The 19,915-nt window shown below is 39.8% G+C and overlaps 1 protein-coding gene across 5 annotated transcripts in view; it reads left to right on the top strand.

Moving 5' to 3' along the window:
* GK5 (glycerol kinase 5) overlaps positions 1 to 19,915 on the top strand; it is a 78,742-nt gene that overhangs the window by 38,287 nt on the left and 20,540 nt on the right. For 4 of the 5 annotated variants that reach the window (XM_058730094.1, XM_058730092.1, XM_058730090.1 and 1 more), the window contains 6 exons: positions 130 to 205; positions 1,317 to 1,378; positions 1,461 to 1,534; positions 1,723 to 1,783; positions 13,623 to 13,749; positions 15,733 to 15,837. In XM_058730094.1, coding sequence (XP_058586077.1) covers positions 130 to 205; positions 1,317 to 1,378; positions 1,461 to 1,534; positions 1,723 to 1,783; positions 13,623 to 13,749; positions 15,733 to 15,837 — 505 coding nt within the window. The remainder of the gene's footprint in view (positions 1 to 129; positions 206 to 1,316; positions 1,379 to 1,460; positions 1,535 to 1,722; positions 1,784 to 13,622; positions 13,750 to 15,732; positions 15,838 to 19,915) is intronic. The other variant, XM_058730091.1, reaches the window with a different exon arrangement.

Here is a 19,915-nt window from a genome sequence, read left to right as displayed (position 1 = left end):
GTGGGGCTTGAACTCACGGACAGCGAGATCATGACCTGAGCCGAAGTCGGACGCTTAACTGACCGAGCCACCCAGACGCCCCAATAATTTAACCGTTTTGAGTCAGTTTTGTGCCATTGTGTTTTCAAGGTGCAAAAGGCAGTTGAAGAAGATAATTGCTGCTTTGGGACTATTGATACCTGGTTGTTACACAAGCTCACAAAAGGTAAAGATGATCTGATAGATCTGTCTCCAGTGACTGAAATTTTTTTTTTTACTTATTTACTTTTTTTTTAATAATTTATTGGCAAGTTAGCTAACATACAGTGTATACACTGTAGTTTTGGCTTCGAGAGTAGATTCCCATGATTTGAAATTTTTTTAATGTTTGTTTATTGTGGGTGAGCAAGCTGGGGAGGGGCAGAGAGGGAGAAGGAGAGAGAGAATCCCAAGCAAGCTCCGAACTGTCAATGCAGAGCCTGATGTGAGGCTCAAACTCAGAAACCATGAGATCATGACCTGAGCTGAAATCAAGAGTCAGATGCTTTACCAACTGAGCCACCCAAGGATTCCACCCCTCCCCCACAACAAGTAACTGAAATTTGACTGCTAGAAATGACAGAAATGATTCACCTAAAAAAAATAGAGGTTCCTTTTTTTCCTTCCTGTATCCCAAATACATTGCTTTTTGGTACCCCAGTAACTCCATGCAGTAGTAAAGTTACCTTAATTTTGAATTTGTAAGAGGATGATTTTTATTTTTTATTTTTTTAATGTTTTATTTATTTTTGAGAGAGAGAGAGAGAGCACAAGCAGGGGAGATGCAGAGAGAGAGGGGGACAGAGGATCAGAAGCAGGTTCCGTGCTGACAGCATCCAGCCTGATGTGGGGCTCAAACTCATAAACCACGAGATCATGACCTGAGCCAAAGTCGGACGCTCAAATGAGTGAGCCACCCGGGCACCCCAAGGAGGGTGATATTTAAATTGTGATGAACCCTCAAATAGAAGGTGGAGGAACAGTCTTAATTTCAAAAGTGGTAACATGAGTTCAATACCAGATGTGCCACTTTGCAGCTGGGTCACTCTAGGCAATCACGTTGCATCTTTGAACCCCTTTCCTCATCCTGAAGCTGGGGATCATGATGTGACAGTGTATTTGAAAGTACTTTTGTAAACTCTAAAAGTTCAAAAAGATTAAGTGGGAAATTCCTTTGGAGACCTTGTCCTGGAAATAGACATTTTGGAATGATTTTGAGGCCAAAGGTCTAATTTATAAACTAGGGATAGTTGTTGATTGACACCATCAGATAATATATTATTTCAATGTAAATTTAGGTTCTGAATTTGCCACGGATTTTTCAAATGCCAGTGCAACTGGGCTATTTGACCCTTTTAAGGTAAGGGTTTTTTCCCTTCCTTTTCAATCACTAATTGTTGTATCATTTAGCTTGGATTCTGATGATATATTTTTATACTCAGATGTGTTGGAGTGGGCTCCTGACCTCCCTGCTTTCAATACCACTGTCTCTCCTGCCTCCTGTGAGGGATACGAGGTATTAATGGACATCGGATACAGAAACCAGCAAAATTTTGCTTTAGTAGGGAAAGCATTTTATTATTTGTTTGAGATGCTTGTGTGTCCATTATATAATTTTTTGGCCTATGTGAAAATCAATTTGCCAAATTTTAGAATTAATATTTTTAGAGCTATAACTGACTTTTTAATTAATTTTATTTGAAGCCACCATTTCGGATCAGTGGATGAAGAGATATTTGGTGTGCCTATACCAGTAGTGGCCTTGGTAAGTAGAAAACTTGGGGGTTTCTCCATGTAGAGTATAAACTAATATATATGAATAGTTGGGATTAGATTTAAGAGACATAGAAGGTCCTTGCAGAATAAAATTAAAGTGTTTTTTTTTTTTTTTTCTTTTTAAGTTAAAGTGCCCTGGATATAATCAGAAGTATTTTTTTGTATTCTGGAAAGGGGATCACTGGGCCTTATGTGAAAGCACTTTATAATCTTTCCTTACTTCTATATGTATATAGAAGTATATGTATTGCTTTTTATAAAGCTGTTAATTTTTTTTTAAATGTTGTATTCTGAGTAACGTGTGGTTTATATTGGATACTCTGAGACAAAAAACAGGGATAGGGCCAGTGCTTAGTTGTATTTGATACAGTGTAACCAAACAGTGACAAGACAATTTAAAGAAGAATGTTGTATTTAGGTTGTATGAAACCCTTAGCCAGCATGTACCAGTAAAGAAACTGTGGGAGAGAGAAAAATTAGCTGTTACAGGTTTTTGAGGATTTTCTTGATTGTACTCTTTCTGTCTGGATGAAAGAGCTAGAACTTAGAGAATCTCAAGGATTTACCAGCTGGTTGGGGGGGGGGGGTGTTGAAACTCTGACCTTGACTTTGATTTCCTATAATAGCTTAAGTAGGAAGTACAGACCATCTTTCCCTAGATGTATGGTTGCTATAGTAGATGGAGGAATCGGGTAAGGGGAGGGGAATTTAATTCCTAAGTTACAAATTCCTGGTCACTTAGAGAGGATTAGACTTATTCAACCTAATGGTAGACACAGGTTCAGATTAAGGTATGGCTGGAAGAATTGAAGGTTAGTGACAAAGTATTCTTCAGATGGAGTTTTGGTCCTTATAATATTGCTGTATGTTGTTAAAAAGATGGGTGCCTGACTGGCTTAGTGAGTGGAGCATGAGATTCTGGATCTCTGGGCTGGAAGTTTGAGCCCCACATTGGGTGTAGAGATTCCTTAAAAATAAAATCTTAGGGCACCTAAGTGGCTCAGTTGGTTAAGCCAACTGATCATGACCTGAGGGTCATGATCTCCTGGTCCTGAGATAAAGCCCCACATCAGGCTCTGCCTGGGCCTATATCCTGCTTTAAATTCTCTCTCCCTCCCTGACACTCTCTCTCTCTCTTAAGTAAGTAAGTAAGTAAGTAAGTAAGTAAATAAATAAATAAATAAATAAATAAAATTAAAGTAAAATCTTTAAAAAAAAAAAAGAAAGAAAGAAAGATGGGGCACCTGGGTGACTCAGTTGGTTAAGCGTCCGACTTCGGCTCAGGTCATGATCTCACAGTTTGTGAGTTCAAGCCCCGTGTCAGGCTCTGTGCTCACAGCTCAGAGCCTGGAAACTGCTTCCAATTCTGTGTCTCCCTCTCTCTCTCTGCCCCATCCCCACTCATGCTCTGTCTCTCTCTCCCTTAAAAATAAATAAAATTAAAAAAAAAAAAAAAGAAAGAAAAAAAGAAAGAAAGGAAAGAAAACCAAAGGCTCCAAATGGTGGCCCAATTAGTAAACCAAGACTTAATAATATATGGCCTAATAGTTTCAAACCCCAGAAATGTAACCCTTAGCCAGTCAACATGGGAATTTTCCATCAGCACTAGGAAATTTACTGATAGGCAAATTTCCCATAGTATGGCAATTTTGCCTAAAACAATGGATTTTTTTTTTTTTTTTGCTAATAATTTCCTTTTTTACACTCCCTCTCTACCTTTAAAAATCTTTCTTTTTCTGGGGCACCTGGGTGGCTCAGTTGGCTAAGTGTCCAACTATAGCTCAGGTCATGATCTCGTGGTTTTTTTAGTTTGAGCCCCGCGTTGGGCTCTGTGCTGACAGCTTGGAGCCTGGAACCTGCTTCAGATTCTGTCTCCATCTTTCTCTACCCCTCCCCTGCTCACGTTCTGTCTCTCTCTTTCTCAAAAGTAAATAAACACTAAAAAAAAAAAAAATCTTTCTTTTGCTGTAGCTTTTTGGAGCCCACCCCCCACCCCCACCCCACCCCCTGCTTGCTAGATGGGATGCTGCCTGATTCATGAATTGACTAATAAAGCCAATTAGAACTTAAAATTTACTCGGTTTAAGTTTTTATTATTAAACAGATTGGGTGGCAGGCAGCAACAAGATCCAAAGTGAATTTCCAGCAGCATTCAGGGACAAAGAGAAGCAGGCATGGTATCCCGCACACCCTTTGAATTCACTGTCTTTCTCGCTATTTCTGAGGGCTGTGGGTAAGTTCCCTCTTGGTTCTGAGCTCTGCTCTTTGTGCATTCAAGCTCCCTCAGTCTAATTGGCTTTCCTTTACAGGGTGGGTTAGCTTGAGCTGCCAGAAGGTTATGCCCAGGGCTGGCAGTTTTGCCTGGAGCCCAACTGAGCTGACAAAAGGGTCTGCCCAGAGCCAAATCCCTAGCCTTTCAGACCACAATTTCCTTGGAATTGCTGGAAAACCCCAGCAAGGTTCCCACCCAGCAAGAATTGGTGGTGGTGAGCACAGGGCCTTCTTTTGGCCAGGACACAGTAACATCTCTTGGTTGTTGCTGATACATTAAGGTGCACATGTTTGTCTTGTTTTGTGTAGATAAAAGCTATTGCTGTCAGAGATCTCAAGATGCCAAAAAACTGCAAAAACTGGTCGGTGCAGGTTGAGCATTTAAAGGGTGTTAGAGCGCTCACCACCTCAAGAAAATAGAAGAAGTTGATCACAGAGTAGGTTAGATTGACACAAGTTCACCCATCAACCTCAAGAAAACTTCTATACAGTAAGGTACTGTATAGAACTGTAAAATATGCATGATCCCCAACCCAACAGCCCCAACCTGAAGTCCCTTTTAAGGATTAGTTCAGCTCCGGAAACCCAAAGGCTTGCTAACGGGATCTTTAAATTCTATAGTCAAGCATGCCACCTTCTGGCACACCTGGCTTACTTTATGTCTAAGAACTATAGTCCTGGCAGTTGCAGGTGTCTTGCAACAATGGCACAATCTTCCTAAGCTTGTTTTGTGTCTTGAGGAACTTGGTTGGGTAACCATCAGGTTGGGGTTCCAAAATAAGGCCAGACGGAAATATGAGTTACACCCCATTTGCAGCTACATATGGCTGGACAGAAATATGGGTTAACTTCATTTGCACCTAGAATCCTACCAAACTGCTGCCAGCCTTCGAGGGAATTACAACCTAGAAATACAATTGCTGTTATGGGAACATTCCAATTAGATAATATCATTTAAGAAATGCACTTGGCGTGCTCCTGGGTGGCTCAGTCGATTAAGTGTCCAGCTTCAGCTCAGGTCATGATCTCACAGTCCCTGAATTCAAGCCCTGCTTCGGACTCTGTGCTGATAGCTCAGAGCCTGGAGCCTACTTCGAATTCTGTGTCTCCCTCTCTCTCTGCCCCTCCCCTACTCATGCTCTCTCTCTCCCTCCCTCTCTCTCTCTCTCTCTTTCTCAAAAGTAAATAAACAGTGAAAAGAAAAAAAAAAAAAAGAAATGCACTTGGAAGCAAGGATTCCCAAATTAAACAGAATGAGATACCTGTTTTAATTGGCAAGCAGAAGCCTCCAAAAGGTTTCAAAATTCCCAAGTTGTTTCATTAAAAGATTCATTGCAAAAGGCTAATGAAAAATTAAAGATAGAAGAAGTACCCCAAACAAAAGACTGATGTAACTCCTACTGCTCCGCTCTTTCCTCCTTGGAATACTCATTCCACTCATCCTCAGTCTGAATTGTTTTTCCACTCTGAAAAGACTGCACAATGATAAACAAAACTCTACCACATTAATGGCCTTATAGACACCCCTGTATTTACCTTCAAAGGAGGACACCCAAATAGGCCTCTCTTAGAGTTGTTGAAACTGAGGGATTTTCTGATAACAGTGCTACATTACTCCATGAAACAGTCAAGAGGAAACCCTGGTAGATATCAGAGCCTGCAGAGGGGTTCCTAGAAAAACTAGCAGGAGCCAGCAAAGGGTGAAAGTTCATTTTTAATTTTTTTTAAATGTTTTTATTTATTTTTGAGACAGAGAGAGACAGAGCATGAGCAGGGGAGGGGCAGAGAGAGAGGGAGACACAGAATCCAAAGCAGGCTCCAGGCTCTGAGCCTGCCGCACAGAGCCCAACAAGGGGCTCGAACTCATAGACTGCGAGATCATGACCTGAGCTGAAGTCTGACACTTAACCAGCTGAGCCACCCAGGCACCCCTATGAAAGTTCTTTTTTAAAGTGTATTTATTTATTTTGTGAGAGAGAATGTACAAGCGTGAGCGTAGCACATGGGGAGGGGCAGAGAGAGAGGGAGGGAGAGTCCCAAGCAGGTTCTACACTGTCAGCAGTGTTCTTTATTTTGACTGTCATTGAGAGTGACTTTAGATCTAGGGAAGGTAGTATCCTTTGCACCTCTTTCGGGACCCTTTTTACACCCATGGGGGTTTATTCAATACCACCAGAAATGTTGAAAATTCAAAGTATGTCCCTAGAAGAAAATGAAGCAAACCGAGAATAATATAGTTGGATAAGTGGATCAACCTATGTCATTTAAGTTACAACCCAATTTTTAGAGGAATTGAAAGCAACTGTCCTTATCTTACAATCTTTACAAAACTAAAAATGTAGCTCTAGAGGCAATCCAAAGTTTACCTATTTCTTCACCAGTCCCAAAATTGCCCCAATTTTAAAAAATGTTTTATTTTTATTTTTGAGAGAGAGAGAGAGAGAGAGAGAGAGAGAGCAAGTGGGGGAGGGGGAGAGAGAGAGGGAGACACTGACTCCGAAGCTGGCTCCAGGCCCTGAGCTGTCAGCACAGAGCCCAACGTGGGGCTTAAACTCACAAACTGTGAGATCATGACCTGAGCTGAAGTCAGACACTCAACCGACTTAACCACCCAGGCGCCCCAAAAATTTAGGTAAACTTTTAAATAGTTTCCTAAATCTTTTTGGTAACCCAACATCTTAAGGTTTTGCTGAGTTAGGTTAAGTAATGAGTTAAGTTAAATTCATTAAATATCTAGATTATTTGTAAATAACATGAAATACTAAAACATTAATTATTGAACATAGTTTTATCTACTTGTGGCTTCTTATTACAGAAAAACTAAAATATAATTGGATGTTTCAGTGATGTGGAAATGCTGGGGTTCAAAGCCAAGCCCAAGAAAGAATTCTTGAGACGTATTCAGTGCAAAAAGGTGGTTTTATTAAAGCATGGGGACAGGACCTATAGGAAAGAGCTGTACTGGTGTAGTGACGGGTGACTGATTATATACATTCTTGGGAGGGGTTTAGGGATAGCATAAGTCTCTAAGGAACTTTGGAAACAAGGTTTCCAGGACCTTTAAGGGCTAGCTGTTGTTAGGAAAAGGTCATTTAAAAGTACTGTCTAATAAAACCTTAGTCATGAGACCCTTTAGATGTATATCAGTGAGCCATATGCTTGGAGGATGATTGCTAACCTATATCCTGGGGCGTAGAGATAAAGGAGGTTTCTAAAAGAATTTTTATATGTTAAAGGAGACTTACAGGATCCTGGAGGTCAGGATAATGTTAAGCTAAAATTGCCTTTTGCCCTTAGCAAAGTGTTATCATTGAGGCCGCTGAGTACCTAGGGGAAGGTTACTTCCTGTCTCAAGGACTTGTCAATGGGCTCGAAGTTGTAAGGAAATTATTTTTTTTTTCTTTTGTCTTTGTTCCCCACATCATTAGTGCTACATTGGAAAATTTAAAAGGCATATGCTTCTAAAAATTATAAAATGCATTTATAAATTTGCCAATCTAAAGAATGCTGGTATAACAGACAGTTCCCAATTGTTTAACACTACTAGAAATAATAAGGGAAACATCTCCATATGCAAGGGAAGTAAAATATATGTTTTTGATTAAAAAAAAAAAGGTGTAAGGAATTGAGATGTATTTTTTTTTTTTTTTTTAGGAAAAAATAGTTGTAGAAAGTTTGTGAAAAAGGAATCTCTGGAAAGGAATTGTATATGTGGTCAGGACTCAGACTGGAATGAATTGATTTTAATATCAAAACTAAACTGATACAAAGTTAGAGTTTGGTTTTCTGTTTTAAAAAGACAAAGTTTGCACTTAAAAAAAATTTTTTTTTAATATTTATTCATTTTTGAGAGACAGAGAATGAGCAGGAGAGGGGCAGAGGGAGAGGGAGACACAGAATCTAAGCAGGCTCCAGGCTCCAAGCTGTCAGCACAGAGCCTGATGCTGGGCTCGAGCCCACGAACCGTGAGATCATGACCTGAGCCAAAGTCAGCTACTTAACTGACTAAGCCACCCAGGCGCCCCTGTTTGTTTGGACTTTGGATTGGCTTAAGTCTTTTTGGCCTGGAACATTCCAAAGAATTTGCTAAACTATTTAAGTTTATTTGATATGTTAAATGACATGGGAAGCATTGTCAAATACGAGAATCAAGGAAGGCCTCTCTGAGTGACTTCTGAGCAGAGATCCAAAAGAAGTGATGAGCAATCACATAGATACATATGGGAGGAGCGTACCAGGCAATGAGAATGGTGGATGCCAAAGAGGGAGTAAATGTTTTAGAAAGATCAGGGGATGGTTGGGGTCAGAGCACCCAGAGTTTCATGACCGTGAGGAATGCGTTAGAAGATAAAATTAAAGAAAGTTATACATAGCATAGTGGATAATGCAGGACTTTCTATTCTCTGGTAAGCATTGGAAATGCTATTCTAAATGATTGGTAAACCACTAGAGCCTTAAGTGACTCTGTGTGAGGGGGAGGGCATGAATGAATTTACATTTCAAAATGATCATTAGATGCAGTGTAATAGTGGGCAAGAAAAGATTCATTAAGAGGCTGTGGCACTGAAGATGGTGGAGAAGTAGGGGGACTGGGATTTTCCTTGTCCCTCAAACACAGCTGTATTGATCACTTGGAACATCCAGGAAATCTATCCACTGAGTGACAGAAGGATCCCTACAGGTAGAGGGAGACAGCTTGGCAAGTGTGAGGTACATGGAAGTGAACTGGGGAGAGAAAAATGGTGGTGTTGCTGAGGGGAGGGAACCATTTCTGTGGAGAGGGACAAGGGAGGGTAAGAGAGAGAGGTTGAGAGTTGACACAAGAGGGAAAACCTCTCTGGACCATGGACTGGGGAGTGAGAAATACTAAGGGTCCCAGATGTGTTTTGCAAACAATGTTTGGAGCTCAAATTCTGAGGTTTTGGAAGTGTACAACTTTCTCTGGACCAGAGCTGTGGCTCATGCTTCTGGAGAGGAGGGAGCTGGCCATGGAGTGCATAGGGTGGTATAGGGATCTCCAGGGTTCACTGGGAGAGAACATTCCCTTCCTGGAAGGCTTTTGGAGAAGGGTTTATTGCTTCCCCAAGGACAAAAGACCCTGTAGGTGCCAGCCAAAATTTCATTAGCTGTACTCCAGAGGAAGGGAAAGGATCCACGTGGTCCTTTAAGACTTAGGGTTTCGAATCCCAGCTGCATGCCGAAGAAAAAATGTAGGAGAGTTGTGGAGCTGGAGTGGGGTGAGCTGACTGCCCTCACTATTCTTTGGGGACTGCCTGAACAGCGGGGGGTATGAGATCCCCCACACAGCAAAGGAAACAATCTTTTGCACAGCAAAGGAAACAGTCAACAAAACTAAAAGGCATTGGATGGAATGGGAGAATATATTTGCAAGTGACATATCAAATAAAGGTTAGTATCCAAAATCTATAAAGAATTTATCAAACTCAATACCCAAAAAAACAAATAATCCAGTGAAGAAATGGGCAGAAGACATGAATAGGCACTTTTCCAAAGAAGACATCCAGGTGGCTAACAGACACATGAAAAGATGCTCAACATTACTCATCATAGGCAATTGCAAATCAAAACCATACTTGTCAGAATGGCTAACATTAATAGCTCAGGCAACAACAGATGTTGGAGAGATCTGGAGAGAGAGGAACCCCTTTGCACTGCTGGTGGGAATGCAAACAGGTGCAGCCACGCTGGAGTATGGACGTTCCTCAAAAAATTAAAAATAGAACTACCCTATGACCCAGCAATTGTACTTCTAGGTATTTATCCAAAGGATAAAACAAAAATGCTGATTTGAAGGTGCACATGTACCCCAATGTTTATAGCAGCACTATCAACAATAGCCATAATATGGAAAGAGCCCAAAAGAGCCACAATGTGGTATGTATATACAATGGAATATTACTCACCAATCAAAAAGAATGAGATCTTGCCATTTGCAACATTGTGGATAGAACTGGAGAGTGTTAACGCTAAGCAGAATAAATCAGTCAAAGACAAGTATATGATTTCACTCCTATGTGGAATTTAAGAAACAAAATGGATAAACATAGGTGAGGGGAGGGAAAAATAAGATAAAAACAGAGAAGCAAACCTTAAGAGATTTTTAAATACAGAGAACAAACAGGGTTGCTAGAGAGGTGTGGGGTGGGGGATGGGCTAAATGGGTGATGGGCATTGAGGAGGGCGCTTGTTGGGTAGAGCACTGGATGTTATATGTAAGTGATGAATCACTAAATTCTACTCCTGAAATCATTATTACACTGGATATTAACTAACTTGAATTTAAGTAAATATATTTTTAAAAAAGAAGTAATACTAAGCCTTCTTTATGTTGTAAGATTTTGGTGCATGTGCATAAAGTCCATTCTGCTTCTGAAAAAAAAAAGTCCTCTCATTGCCAGATTTTTGCCATGCTAATGTCCTATAACATGGCAACAGCCTGGTGCTGAGTCAGAGAAATTAAGGTGGGTAAACATTGCCAATTAAATGAGTAGTTGGGGCTATCAGAAAACCAAGATGGCTGCTTAGTTCTTCCCAGCTCCCTGGCAAACACTATTTTTCAATTTGTGTATTCCTTCATGCACCATAGGGCATTTAAGATGACCCAAATTATGAATAGACATTGGGAGGGAGACTTCTATAATATTGCAAAAACAATTTACCAGGAATTTCTGATTTGTCAGGTCCTCCTGGAAAAACTGATTTTGTTCCCAGAGCCTCAGACCTCCCCGCTCTGGCCCCTTTTAACACCTGCAACTGGACTTCATTCAACTGCCATTTACTATGGGTTATCAATATATTCTTGTTATTGTTTGTATGTTTTATGGATGGGTTGAAGCCTTTCCCTGCTGCAAAGCTGTGATGCCCTCACAGTAGCAAAGAAACTGTTAGAAAACGTTTTCCCATTTGGGGCACACCTTCCACAATCTGCAGCAATTGAGGCACCCATTTCACAGGGCACATCCTATGAGCCTTAACGAAAACCTTGCAAAACTTACTGAAATTTTGTCAGTATACAAGCATCTGCTGATCCTTTGTTGTCTCATGCTATTAAGACCAACTACTGGGGCGCCTGGGTGGCGCAGTCGGTTAAGCGTCCGACTTCAGCCAGGTCACGATCTCGCGGTCCGTGAGTTCGAGCCCCGCGTCGGGCTCTGGGCTGATGGCTCGGAGCCTGTAGCCTGTTTCCGATTCTGTGTCTCCCTCTCTCTCTGCCCCTCCCCCGTTCATGCTATGTCTCTCTCTGTCCCAAAAATAAATAAAAAACGTTGGAAAAAAAAAAAAAAAAAAAAGACCAACTACTGTAAACCTCTAATATCTTATGCTCAAGCCTATCATCAACAAGTTAAAGAAACCTTCTCAGATTCCAATTCAAATGATCCTATTGGTCACAATGTAGAGCCTGGAGATTTAGGTATTCTGGAAACATTATCAGAGGAAGGTAGCTCTCAGGCCCCATTTGAAGAGGAATCTTACCAAGGGCTCCTGATCACTGATACTGCTGCAAAACCAGAAGGGATGGAGCCTTGAGTACATATCTCTCAGCTTGTGAAGGCTCCACCTGCAACCAGGCCCTGTACAGACACTGGAAACCTCCAAATCGAATTGATGAGGAAGAGAAATTGCTTACATCAAGGCATCCTGCTTCTGCCCAAGACTATGGATCAAGACTTTAAACTTTATACATGAAACCCTTTCTCCTTCTCCTTCCTTTTACTGTAACATTGACCTGGAAAGAAAATGCCCTCATCTGTTTCTCCCCAGGCCATTGTTAAGGGGGTAAACCTTTGGAATTTAGAACAACCTTTTATTTCAGGCCATGAGAAAGTCTAACTGACCCCCTAACTTTTCACAAGCAAAATAAGACATTTCTTTGGACAACTCCCCAGAAGTTTCATTGTTGAGCTAGAAAGGATCTGCTGGGAGGCTTTTATGATGCAGGATTCATTCCTCTTGGTAGGTCCCTACGTCCCTTATTAGGGATAAGTGTAAATAAACCTATGATCAGGAACTTCTCAATTCTTGAAATTATTGCAAAATCTGCTGCTAAAGCAACTGCTGTCCAACAAAGATCCTTAGACTCTTTGGCCAAAGTTGTTCTTAATAGTAGGATAGCCCCTGAATATCTTTTAGCTGAACAAGGAGGTACCTCTGCTGTGGCCAACACCACCTGCTATATCTGGATTAACCCTTCTGGGGAAATTGAAATTTAATTACATAAGATCACTGAGCAAGCTGCTTGGTTTAAAAGAATAACTTCTTCAGCAGGGTCTTTGATTTTAATTGTTTTGAGTCTTGGGGACTATGGCTCTGAAGTGCTCTCGAAACACTGGGAATTATCCTGCTTGTAGTTATTGTAATAATCCCCCTGGTATATTGTATTCTCTCAAAAGCTTTAAATGCATGTTAACTGCTAACCACCAAGCAAATGATCTCCCCAAGACTGGAATGTCAGAAAAGGAATGAAAAGGACAATTGACTTAGAAATTGTGAACCTGAAGTTGTAACCTGTGAATGTCACAGAGATTAAGCAAAAAAACCATCATGACCTGTGGGTGCCACACAAAGGACCAGTAACAACTGATCAGCTTTGGAGCTGATGGCAGAGAATGGCGCTAATGCTTTAAATTTTGATCACATCTCTCAGTTAAGCTGAGAGTCTGATCAAAGGGGAGGAAACTGTTAAAAAGAAAACCACAGGCGTCAAATGGTGGTCCCAAGCCAGTTAACCAAGACTTAACAGCTAATCTATCTGTAGTTTCAACCCCCCAGAAATATAACCCTTAACCAGTCAACATGGGAATTTCCTTGTCAGCACTAGGAAGTTTAACGATAGACTCCTCTGTTCCCCTTAGGAAGGTGACCTTGCCTAAAACAATGGATTCTTTGCCAATAGTTTCCTTTTTACTCCGTTTTTTCTCTGCTTCTAAAAACTATCCTTTTCGTTAGCCCTTTGGAGCTCACCTCTGCTAGATAGGGTGCTGCCCAATTCATGCATCAATTAATAAAGCCAATTAGATCTTTAAAATTTACCCCATTGAATTTTTGCTACTTAACAATGTATATGTACATTTAATTATTTTCACAAGATGTTATATTTTTTCTTCTAACAAAAATGTATGGTTGGGAATGTGTGGTTTCGACCTACATGTATTTAGATTAAGCATACACCTATCACTCATTAAAAGAGAAATTTGTGAGGTCAGTTATTTGGCTAATGAATGAAACTGCTTTTAAGTTAAAAAATCTTCGTTGTTTTTTCTGCGCAATTTTTATTCTGACCTTTATTTCTAAGATTATTCCTGTGACACTTAAAAATCATAAAGTAGATTGCCCACTAAAAATTCCCGAGGCACATTCCCTAGAGAGACTTCTATCTTATTGTTGCTCTTTGTTCTTTCCAGGGATTTTTTTTTTAAGAAAAGGAAAAAAGAAAACAAAATTTTGAAGTATGAGAATATAGTATAGGAGACAGTGGGATACAGTGAAATAGGCCACTGCTAAGGACCAGCCATCTTACATTTGAACATTTTTGGTAGGTCGCCGATCAGCAATCAGCCATGTTTGGAGAATGCTGCTTCCAGACTGGAGACGTGAAACTTACCATGGGAACTGGGACATTTTTGGATATTAATACTGGAAATAGCGTGCAACATACTGTTGGAGGTAGTTAGAATTTATCTTTTTTATTGACAAATATCACTTATTTTCATATTTAACTTTTCTGATACTGTTTTCCCAGTTTATATTAAGGACACTCTGTAATATATTTTTTGTTATTATTCTTAGTTAATTTCTATTTCCCTTCTTAAAAGCATAAAAAATGAGAAAGATGTTATTATAGAAAAACTCAGGATTAGGGTATTTTGGTCAGTTTTCCAAATATTTGCCTAATTTGTTATATGTGTTTAAAACATCTTTCTAGGCCTCTAAATTTTCTTTTTATGTGTTAGCAATTCTTTTTGTGGAAAAAAAAATTTTTTTTTGTGGTAATTCTCAACTAGTGTTCCATGCGTATGTAATGGCAATTGCCAAGAAATTGATCTCCTCGATGGAAGACATCCTAGGATGTATAAACCAAGAAATTTAGATTGTGGAAGAACACCCTAAGAGGCCTGTGATCTCTTAATCTGGGCTATGGTCTCCTACTGTGGTTACTAAGAGGTAGATTTTAAAATGTTTTTCTTAGGGTGCCTGGGTGGCTCAGTCGGTTAAGCTTCCAGCTTTGGCCCAGGTCATGATCTCACGGTCTGTGAGTTAGAGCCTCGCGTTGGGTTCTGTGCTGAAAGCTCAGAGCCTGGAGCCTGCTTCAGATTCTGTGACTCCCTCTCTCTCTGCCCCTCCCCCACTCGTGCTCGCGCTTTCTCTCTCTCAAAAGTAAACATTAAAAAAAATAAAGAAGGGGCGCCTGGGTGGCGCAGTCGGTTAAGCGTCCGACTTCAGCCAGGTCACGATCTCGCGGTCCGTGAGTTCGAGCCCCGCGTCGGGCTCTGGGCCGATGGCTCAGAGCGTGGAGCCTGCTTCCGATTCTGTGTCTCCCTCTCTCTCTGCCCCTCCCCCGTTCATGCTCTGTCTCTCTCTGTCCCAAAAATAAATAAAAAACGTTGAAAAAAAAAAAATTAAAAAAAAAAAAATAATAAATAAAAAATAAAATAAAAAAATAAAGAAGCTTGGTTTCTCTTAAAAAAATATATATATATATATATATGTATATATATATATATTTTTTTTTTTTTTCTTACCTTCCATCCCCCCTCAAGCTCTTCCTTTTCCCGTAACTAGGGAAATGGAAGCTAGAAAATCTGATCATTGATTGCAACAGGTTGTTTCTACTTAGGAACCTCCACAAATAAATGAGATAGTGTAGTTGGTTCTATTCCTCTGTTTCTAGAGACATAGACATGCCTATGGATAATAAAAGCTAATGTTTAGTGTTCATTTTACATATCAGGCACTGCACTAAGTTCTTTTTATGCATTAACTCAGTTTATTCTCACAGTAGCTCTCTGAGGTAGACCATTTTACAATTGAGGAAACTAAGGCTAAGAGGTTAGAAATTTGTGAGACCACTGACTTCAGAGCCACTTTGCTATTTTTAAAAATTTTTTTAAATGTTTATTTATTTTTGAGACAGGGAGAGACAGCATGAACGGGGGACGGTCAGAGAGAGAGGGAGACACAGAATCTGAAACAGGTCTCAGGCTCTGAGCTGTCAGCACAGAGCCCGATGCAGGGCTCGAACTCACGGACCGCGAGATCGTGACCTGAGCCGAAGTCGGATACTTAACCAACTGAGCCACCCAGGCACCCTGCCACTTTGCTATTTTTTTTTAATTTTTTTTTTTTAACGTTTATTTATTTTTGAGACAGAGAGAGACAGAGCATGAACGGGGGAGGGTCACAGAGAGAGGGAGACACAGAATCTGAAACAGGCTCCAGGCTCTGAGCTGTCTGCACAGAGCCCGACGCGGGGCTCGAACTCACGGACCGCGAGATCATGACCTGAGCCGAAGTCGGACGCTTAACCGACCAAGCCACCCAGGCGCCCCCACTTTGCTATTTTTTAAGAAAATCAAATTGTTCTACTGTAGTCATCTCTGGATGAATTATCTATTTATATTTGACTTATACTGTTTCTTTGTTTCTAAGGCTTTTATCCACTAATTGGGTGGAAGATTGGGCAAGAAGTTGTATGCTTAGCTGAAAGCAATGCAGGAGACACTGGTACAGTCATAAAATGGGCTCAACAATTAGGTAAGTCATCTTATAAACAGATTTCATAGGCCACACTTAAAGAATTCAAGAATGCCATAGGACTACAGATCAGTAGGGAATGAATGGATTGTTCAAATGAGACATAAAAGGAACTAGAAAATATAGGGAATTATTTTATTATACTGGGATAGTAAAAGGCTAGGCATTAAGGCCAGATACCATAAAGAAAAAGAATAATAAATTTATATAAATTATTAGAATGTGTAAGGAGAAGGATGCCATAAGCAAAGTTAAAAAACAACTTGGTAAGAACAATTTGTAGCATACGTCAGAAAAATTAATAAAGATGACGAAAAAAAGTGGGGGTACCTGGCTGGCTCAGTCATTTAAGTGTCTGGCTCCTAATTAGGGCCCAAGTGATGATCTCATGGTCATGAGATGGAGCTCTGTGTCAGGCAGTGTGGACCCTGCTTTGGATTCTCTCTCTCTGCTCCTCCCCAAGCTTGCATGCTCTGTCTCTCTGTCTCTCTCCCTCTCTCTCTCCCTCTCTCTCTCAAAGTAAATAAATAAACTTAAAAAAAAATGACAAAAATGGACAAAGGACAGAAGTACAGATATCACAAATCAAATAACTATTAAAAAATGCTATTCAGAGTCACATGGCTGCTCTGTCAGAAGAGCTTGTGACTGTTGATCTCAGGGTCTTGAGTTCAAGCCCCACACAGGGTGTAGAGATTACTAAAAAACGAAACAAAACCAAAAAAAATGCAATTCAATTCAATAATCAAAGAAATACATATCTAAAAACTGATGTCACCTGTAATTGGCAGAGATTAAGTAGTTTGATGATGATCAGCATTGGTGGGAATATAGAGAAAAAACTCTTCTTGTTTTCCTTTGTGATGAATGTTTTTTTAATGTTTATTTTATTTTATTTTATTTTTTTTGAGAGAGAGAGTGCAAGCTGGGAAGGGGCAGAAAGACAGATGGAGACAGAGAATCTGAAGCAGGCTCCAGGCCCTGGGCTGTCAGCACAGAGCCTGATGCAGGGCCCGAACCCATGAACCACAAGATCATGACCTGAGCCAAAGTTGGAGGCCCAACCAACTGAGCCACCCAGGCATCCCTCCTTTGTGACGAATATTAACTGGTATGGCCTTTCTGGAGGACAAGCAGGCAATATATGTCAATTTATAGAGTGCAGACCCTTTGGCCTCATTCTTTTCTTTGTTTCCTAAGAAAACAATGGGACAGATATGCAAAGACATGTACATGCATAGGTGTTTAGTGCAGCAGTTGGAAATAAGTTCCTGTCTAATAATAAAGCATTACAGTATATCCATACAGTGGGACATTGTACAGTCACATGTAACGGTGTAGTTGTATATCTTATTGATGCAGAACGCTGTCTATGACACATTAAGGAGGGGATGAAGCAGTTGCAGAACAGTCTATGTAAATATTTTTTGCTTTTATTTTACAGTTCTATTGAGATATAATCCACAAACCAAATAATTCACCTATTTGAGGTGTAAAATTCAGTGTTCTTTAGTATGTCTCAGGACAGTGCAACCATCACCACCATCTAATTTTAGAACATTTTTATTCCCCCTAAAAGAAACCTCTGTATGCACTGGCATTGACTTCCTGTTCTATCCACCTCCCCTCAGCTACCATGGATCTACTTTCTGTCTCTATGGATTTGCCTATTCTGGACATTTAATGTGGATAGAATCAAACAATATGTGGCATCTTGTAACTGCCATCTTTTACTCATCATAACATTGCAAAGTTCACCCATGTCATGGCATGTATCAGTACTTATTTCTTTTTATTGCTGAATATTCCATTATATGGAAGTACCAGAATTTATTTATTCATTCATCAGATGATGGACATTTAGGTTGTTTCCACTTTTTAGCTGTTGTGATTGATGAACAGCCTGTGTATTACATAGCCATGTTTCTCTGCTATGCCCCAGTAACACAGGTCAGGGGACATTTTTTCCCTAGCAGTATCACTTTTAATTGCTACACGTCACATCTGCTTGCTCTGGGCGATCCCCTAAGACTTCCCCATGCTCATTTAAAATTACCGAGGACTCTTATTTACTAGAAATAAGGAAACCGATTCCTCTCTGGTTATCTTCCCAAGAGAGATAACATATCCTTCATTAGAGAGAATGAGATAAGCATTTTCTCACATGTGAACTAATTTTAGGGAGTGAACAGATACATGTTACTGGTGGTGAATAGGATCTTAGTTCATGATCCTGTCTCTCTCTCTCCTCCTGGGGAAGAGAAGTGTGGCTTCCTGCTGAAGCTGAAGTGAAACCCAGCAAGAATTGAAGCCTTGAGTTCTCAAGTAGACAACGCAGGCCCAGGGTCTGTAGAGGGCACTACCTGAGTGTTATTGGTGAAAATACTAGACGCTGCTAAAGACACTCTAGATGTTTTCTATGGATCCAGCCTGCTGAGCCAGGAGAAAATCCCCTTATCATGTGGAGAAGAAAGGTGGCCTGGCGAATCCCTGGGTGAGCCTACCAAATGACATCAGTACTGTTTGGTCTGCACTGCCCCTCTTCCAATCTGAGTGGGGAGGCCTAATACTTTCTCATATCTCCAGAAACCAGAGAGCCAAGGTTCACTCCCCTACCTCTCATTGCCTGATAACCCCATAAGCCTGACCTGAAAGAGAGCACAGTGTAGGAGCATATAGCGCCCTGAATGGGAGTGACCAAGCTCAACAGGTAGCTCCTATGCAGGCAGAGAGGATGGGAGAAACAGAAGATTAAAATAACACCAACAAAAGTCAAACTTAAAGGGATGAAAGAAAATATTACAAAGAAATGTCTGGAAAACATAAAGAGTTTTGAGGAACAAAACCAAGATATGTAAAATGTAAAAAGAAATACTAACAAAACAAAAAATAGTGCTGAAAATCCAAATAGGAATCAGGGAAAATTTAAAAACAAAGAAGAGGAAACAAATAGAAGATAAAACTAAGAGGTAAGAGATACAGAGGAAAGATAAGAGAAAAAAATATGTGAATACTAGTCTTTTGTGGCATATGAAAATGTAATTATGGAAATGGAGTTACAAAAATGTAAAAATTGAAGCAACAAATTGGAAATAAATTTCCATGAGCAGAAGAAAGACCTTACTACACAGACGGAAATAGCTTACCAAGTTGAAAAAAAAAAAGATAAACTAAGACAGTCCTATGTGTATGAATTATCTGATTCCCAAGAATAAAGAAAAGCTTCAAGATAGGAAGAGCCATTTATTTCTAAAGAAAAAAACTAGACTGGCATGGAAGTAGTTGTAAAATTTAGAAAGTGGAACATGTACATATTAGGAAAAAGATCAAGGAGTCAATAATCTGGTGCCAGGCTAAGATAGCATTCATATTAAGTACAAAAAGGACATTTTCTGGCCATGCAGCATATACTTTCTGAGGAAATTACCCAAGGAGGTACTCTAGCCAAAAGAAAATAGAGCAAAGATCTCAACATGGGCAAAGCAAAGTATATAATAAATAAGGTGTTTTTCAAAAAAATAACGTTTTTTATTCCCCAGTAGCAGGCCAGATTTTGTTCTTTATTATTTGAATTGGTCTTATACCAAACTGATAAAAGACATCTTACTGTAATATAAAATCTTTATTTTTGTACATTAGGAACATAATGTACAAAAATCTCTTTAAGAGATTGAAATTAACACTAAAAAGAGCCTCTAATTAAACTAGACTTAAATATTTTATGTGTTGTTCTATAGAAACTTTTCTGTTAAAAGTTTCAAAATGTATTCTGTTTTTGTTTGTTTATTTGTTTTTCCCTTCTTCCCATAAATGAGTTTAATTCCATGGTGTATAACTTCTGGGGTAAAGTGTTGGTCAAGAATAGACCACAAAGTGTGCATTTTTTCTGTTCTTCATTTTTTCTTTCTGTTCATTTATATTTTCATTTCAAGTTCAAGGAAATCTCTTTCTAAACACATATGCGTGGGTGCGCACACACATGCGCACACACACACACACACAAATCCTTTTCTCAGTTCCATACTTTGAAAAGCAATAGAGTGGAACATCTCATCCTATTATGTAATATGGTTAGAAA

Source organism: Neofelis nebulosa, chromosome 5 (genome assembly GCF_028018385.1).
Source record: "Neofelis nebulosa isolate mNeoNeb1 chromosome 5, mNeoNeb1.pri, whole genome shotgun sequence".
In the NCBI taxonomy this organism is placed as follows: domain Eukaryota; kingdom Metazoa; phylum Chordata; class Mammalia; order Carnivora; family Felidae; genus Neofelis; species Neofelis nebulosa.
This window is presented reverse-complemented; position numbering and strand designations above follow the sequence as displayed.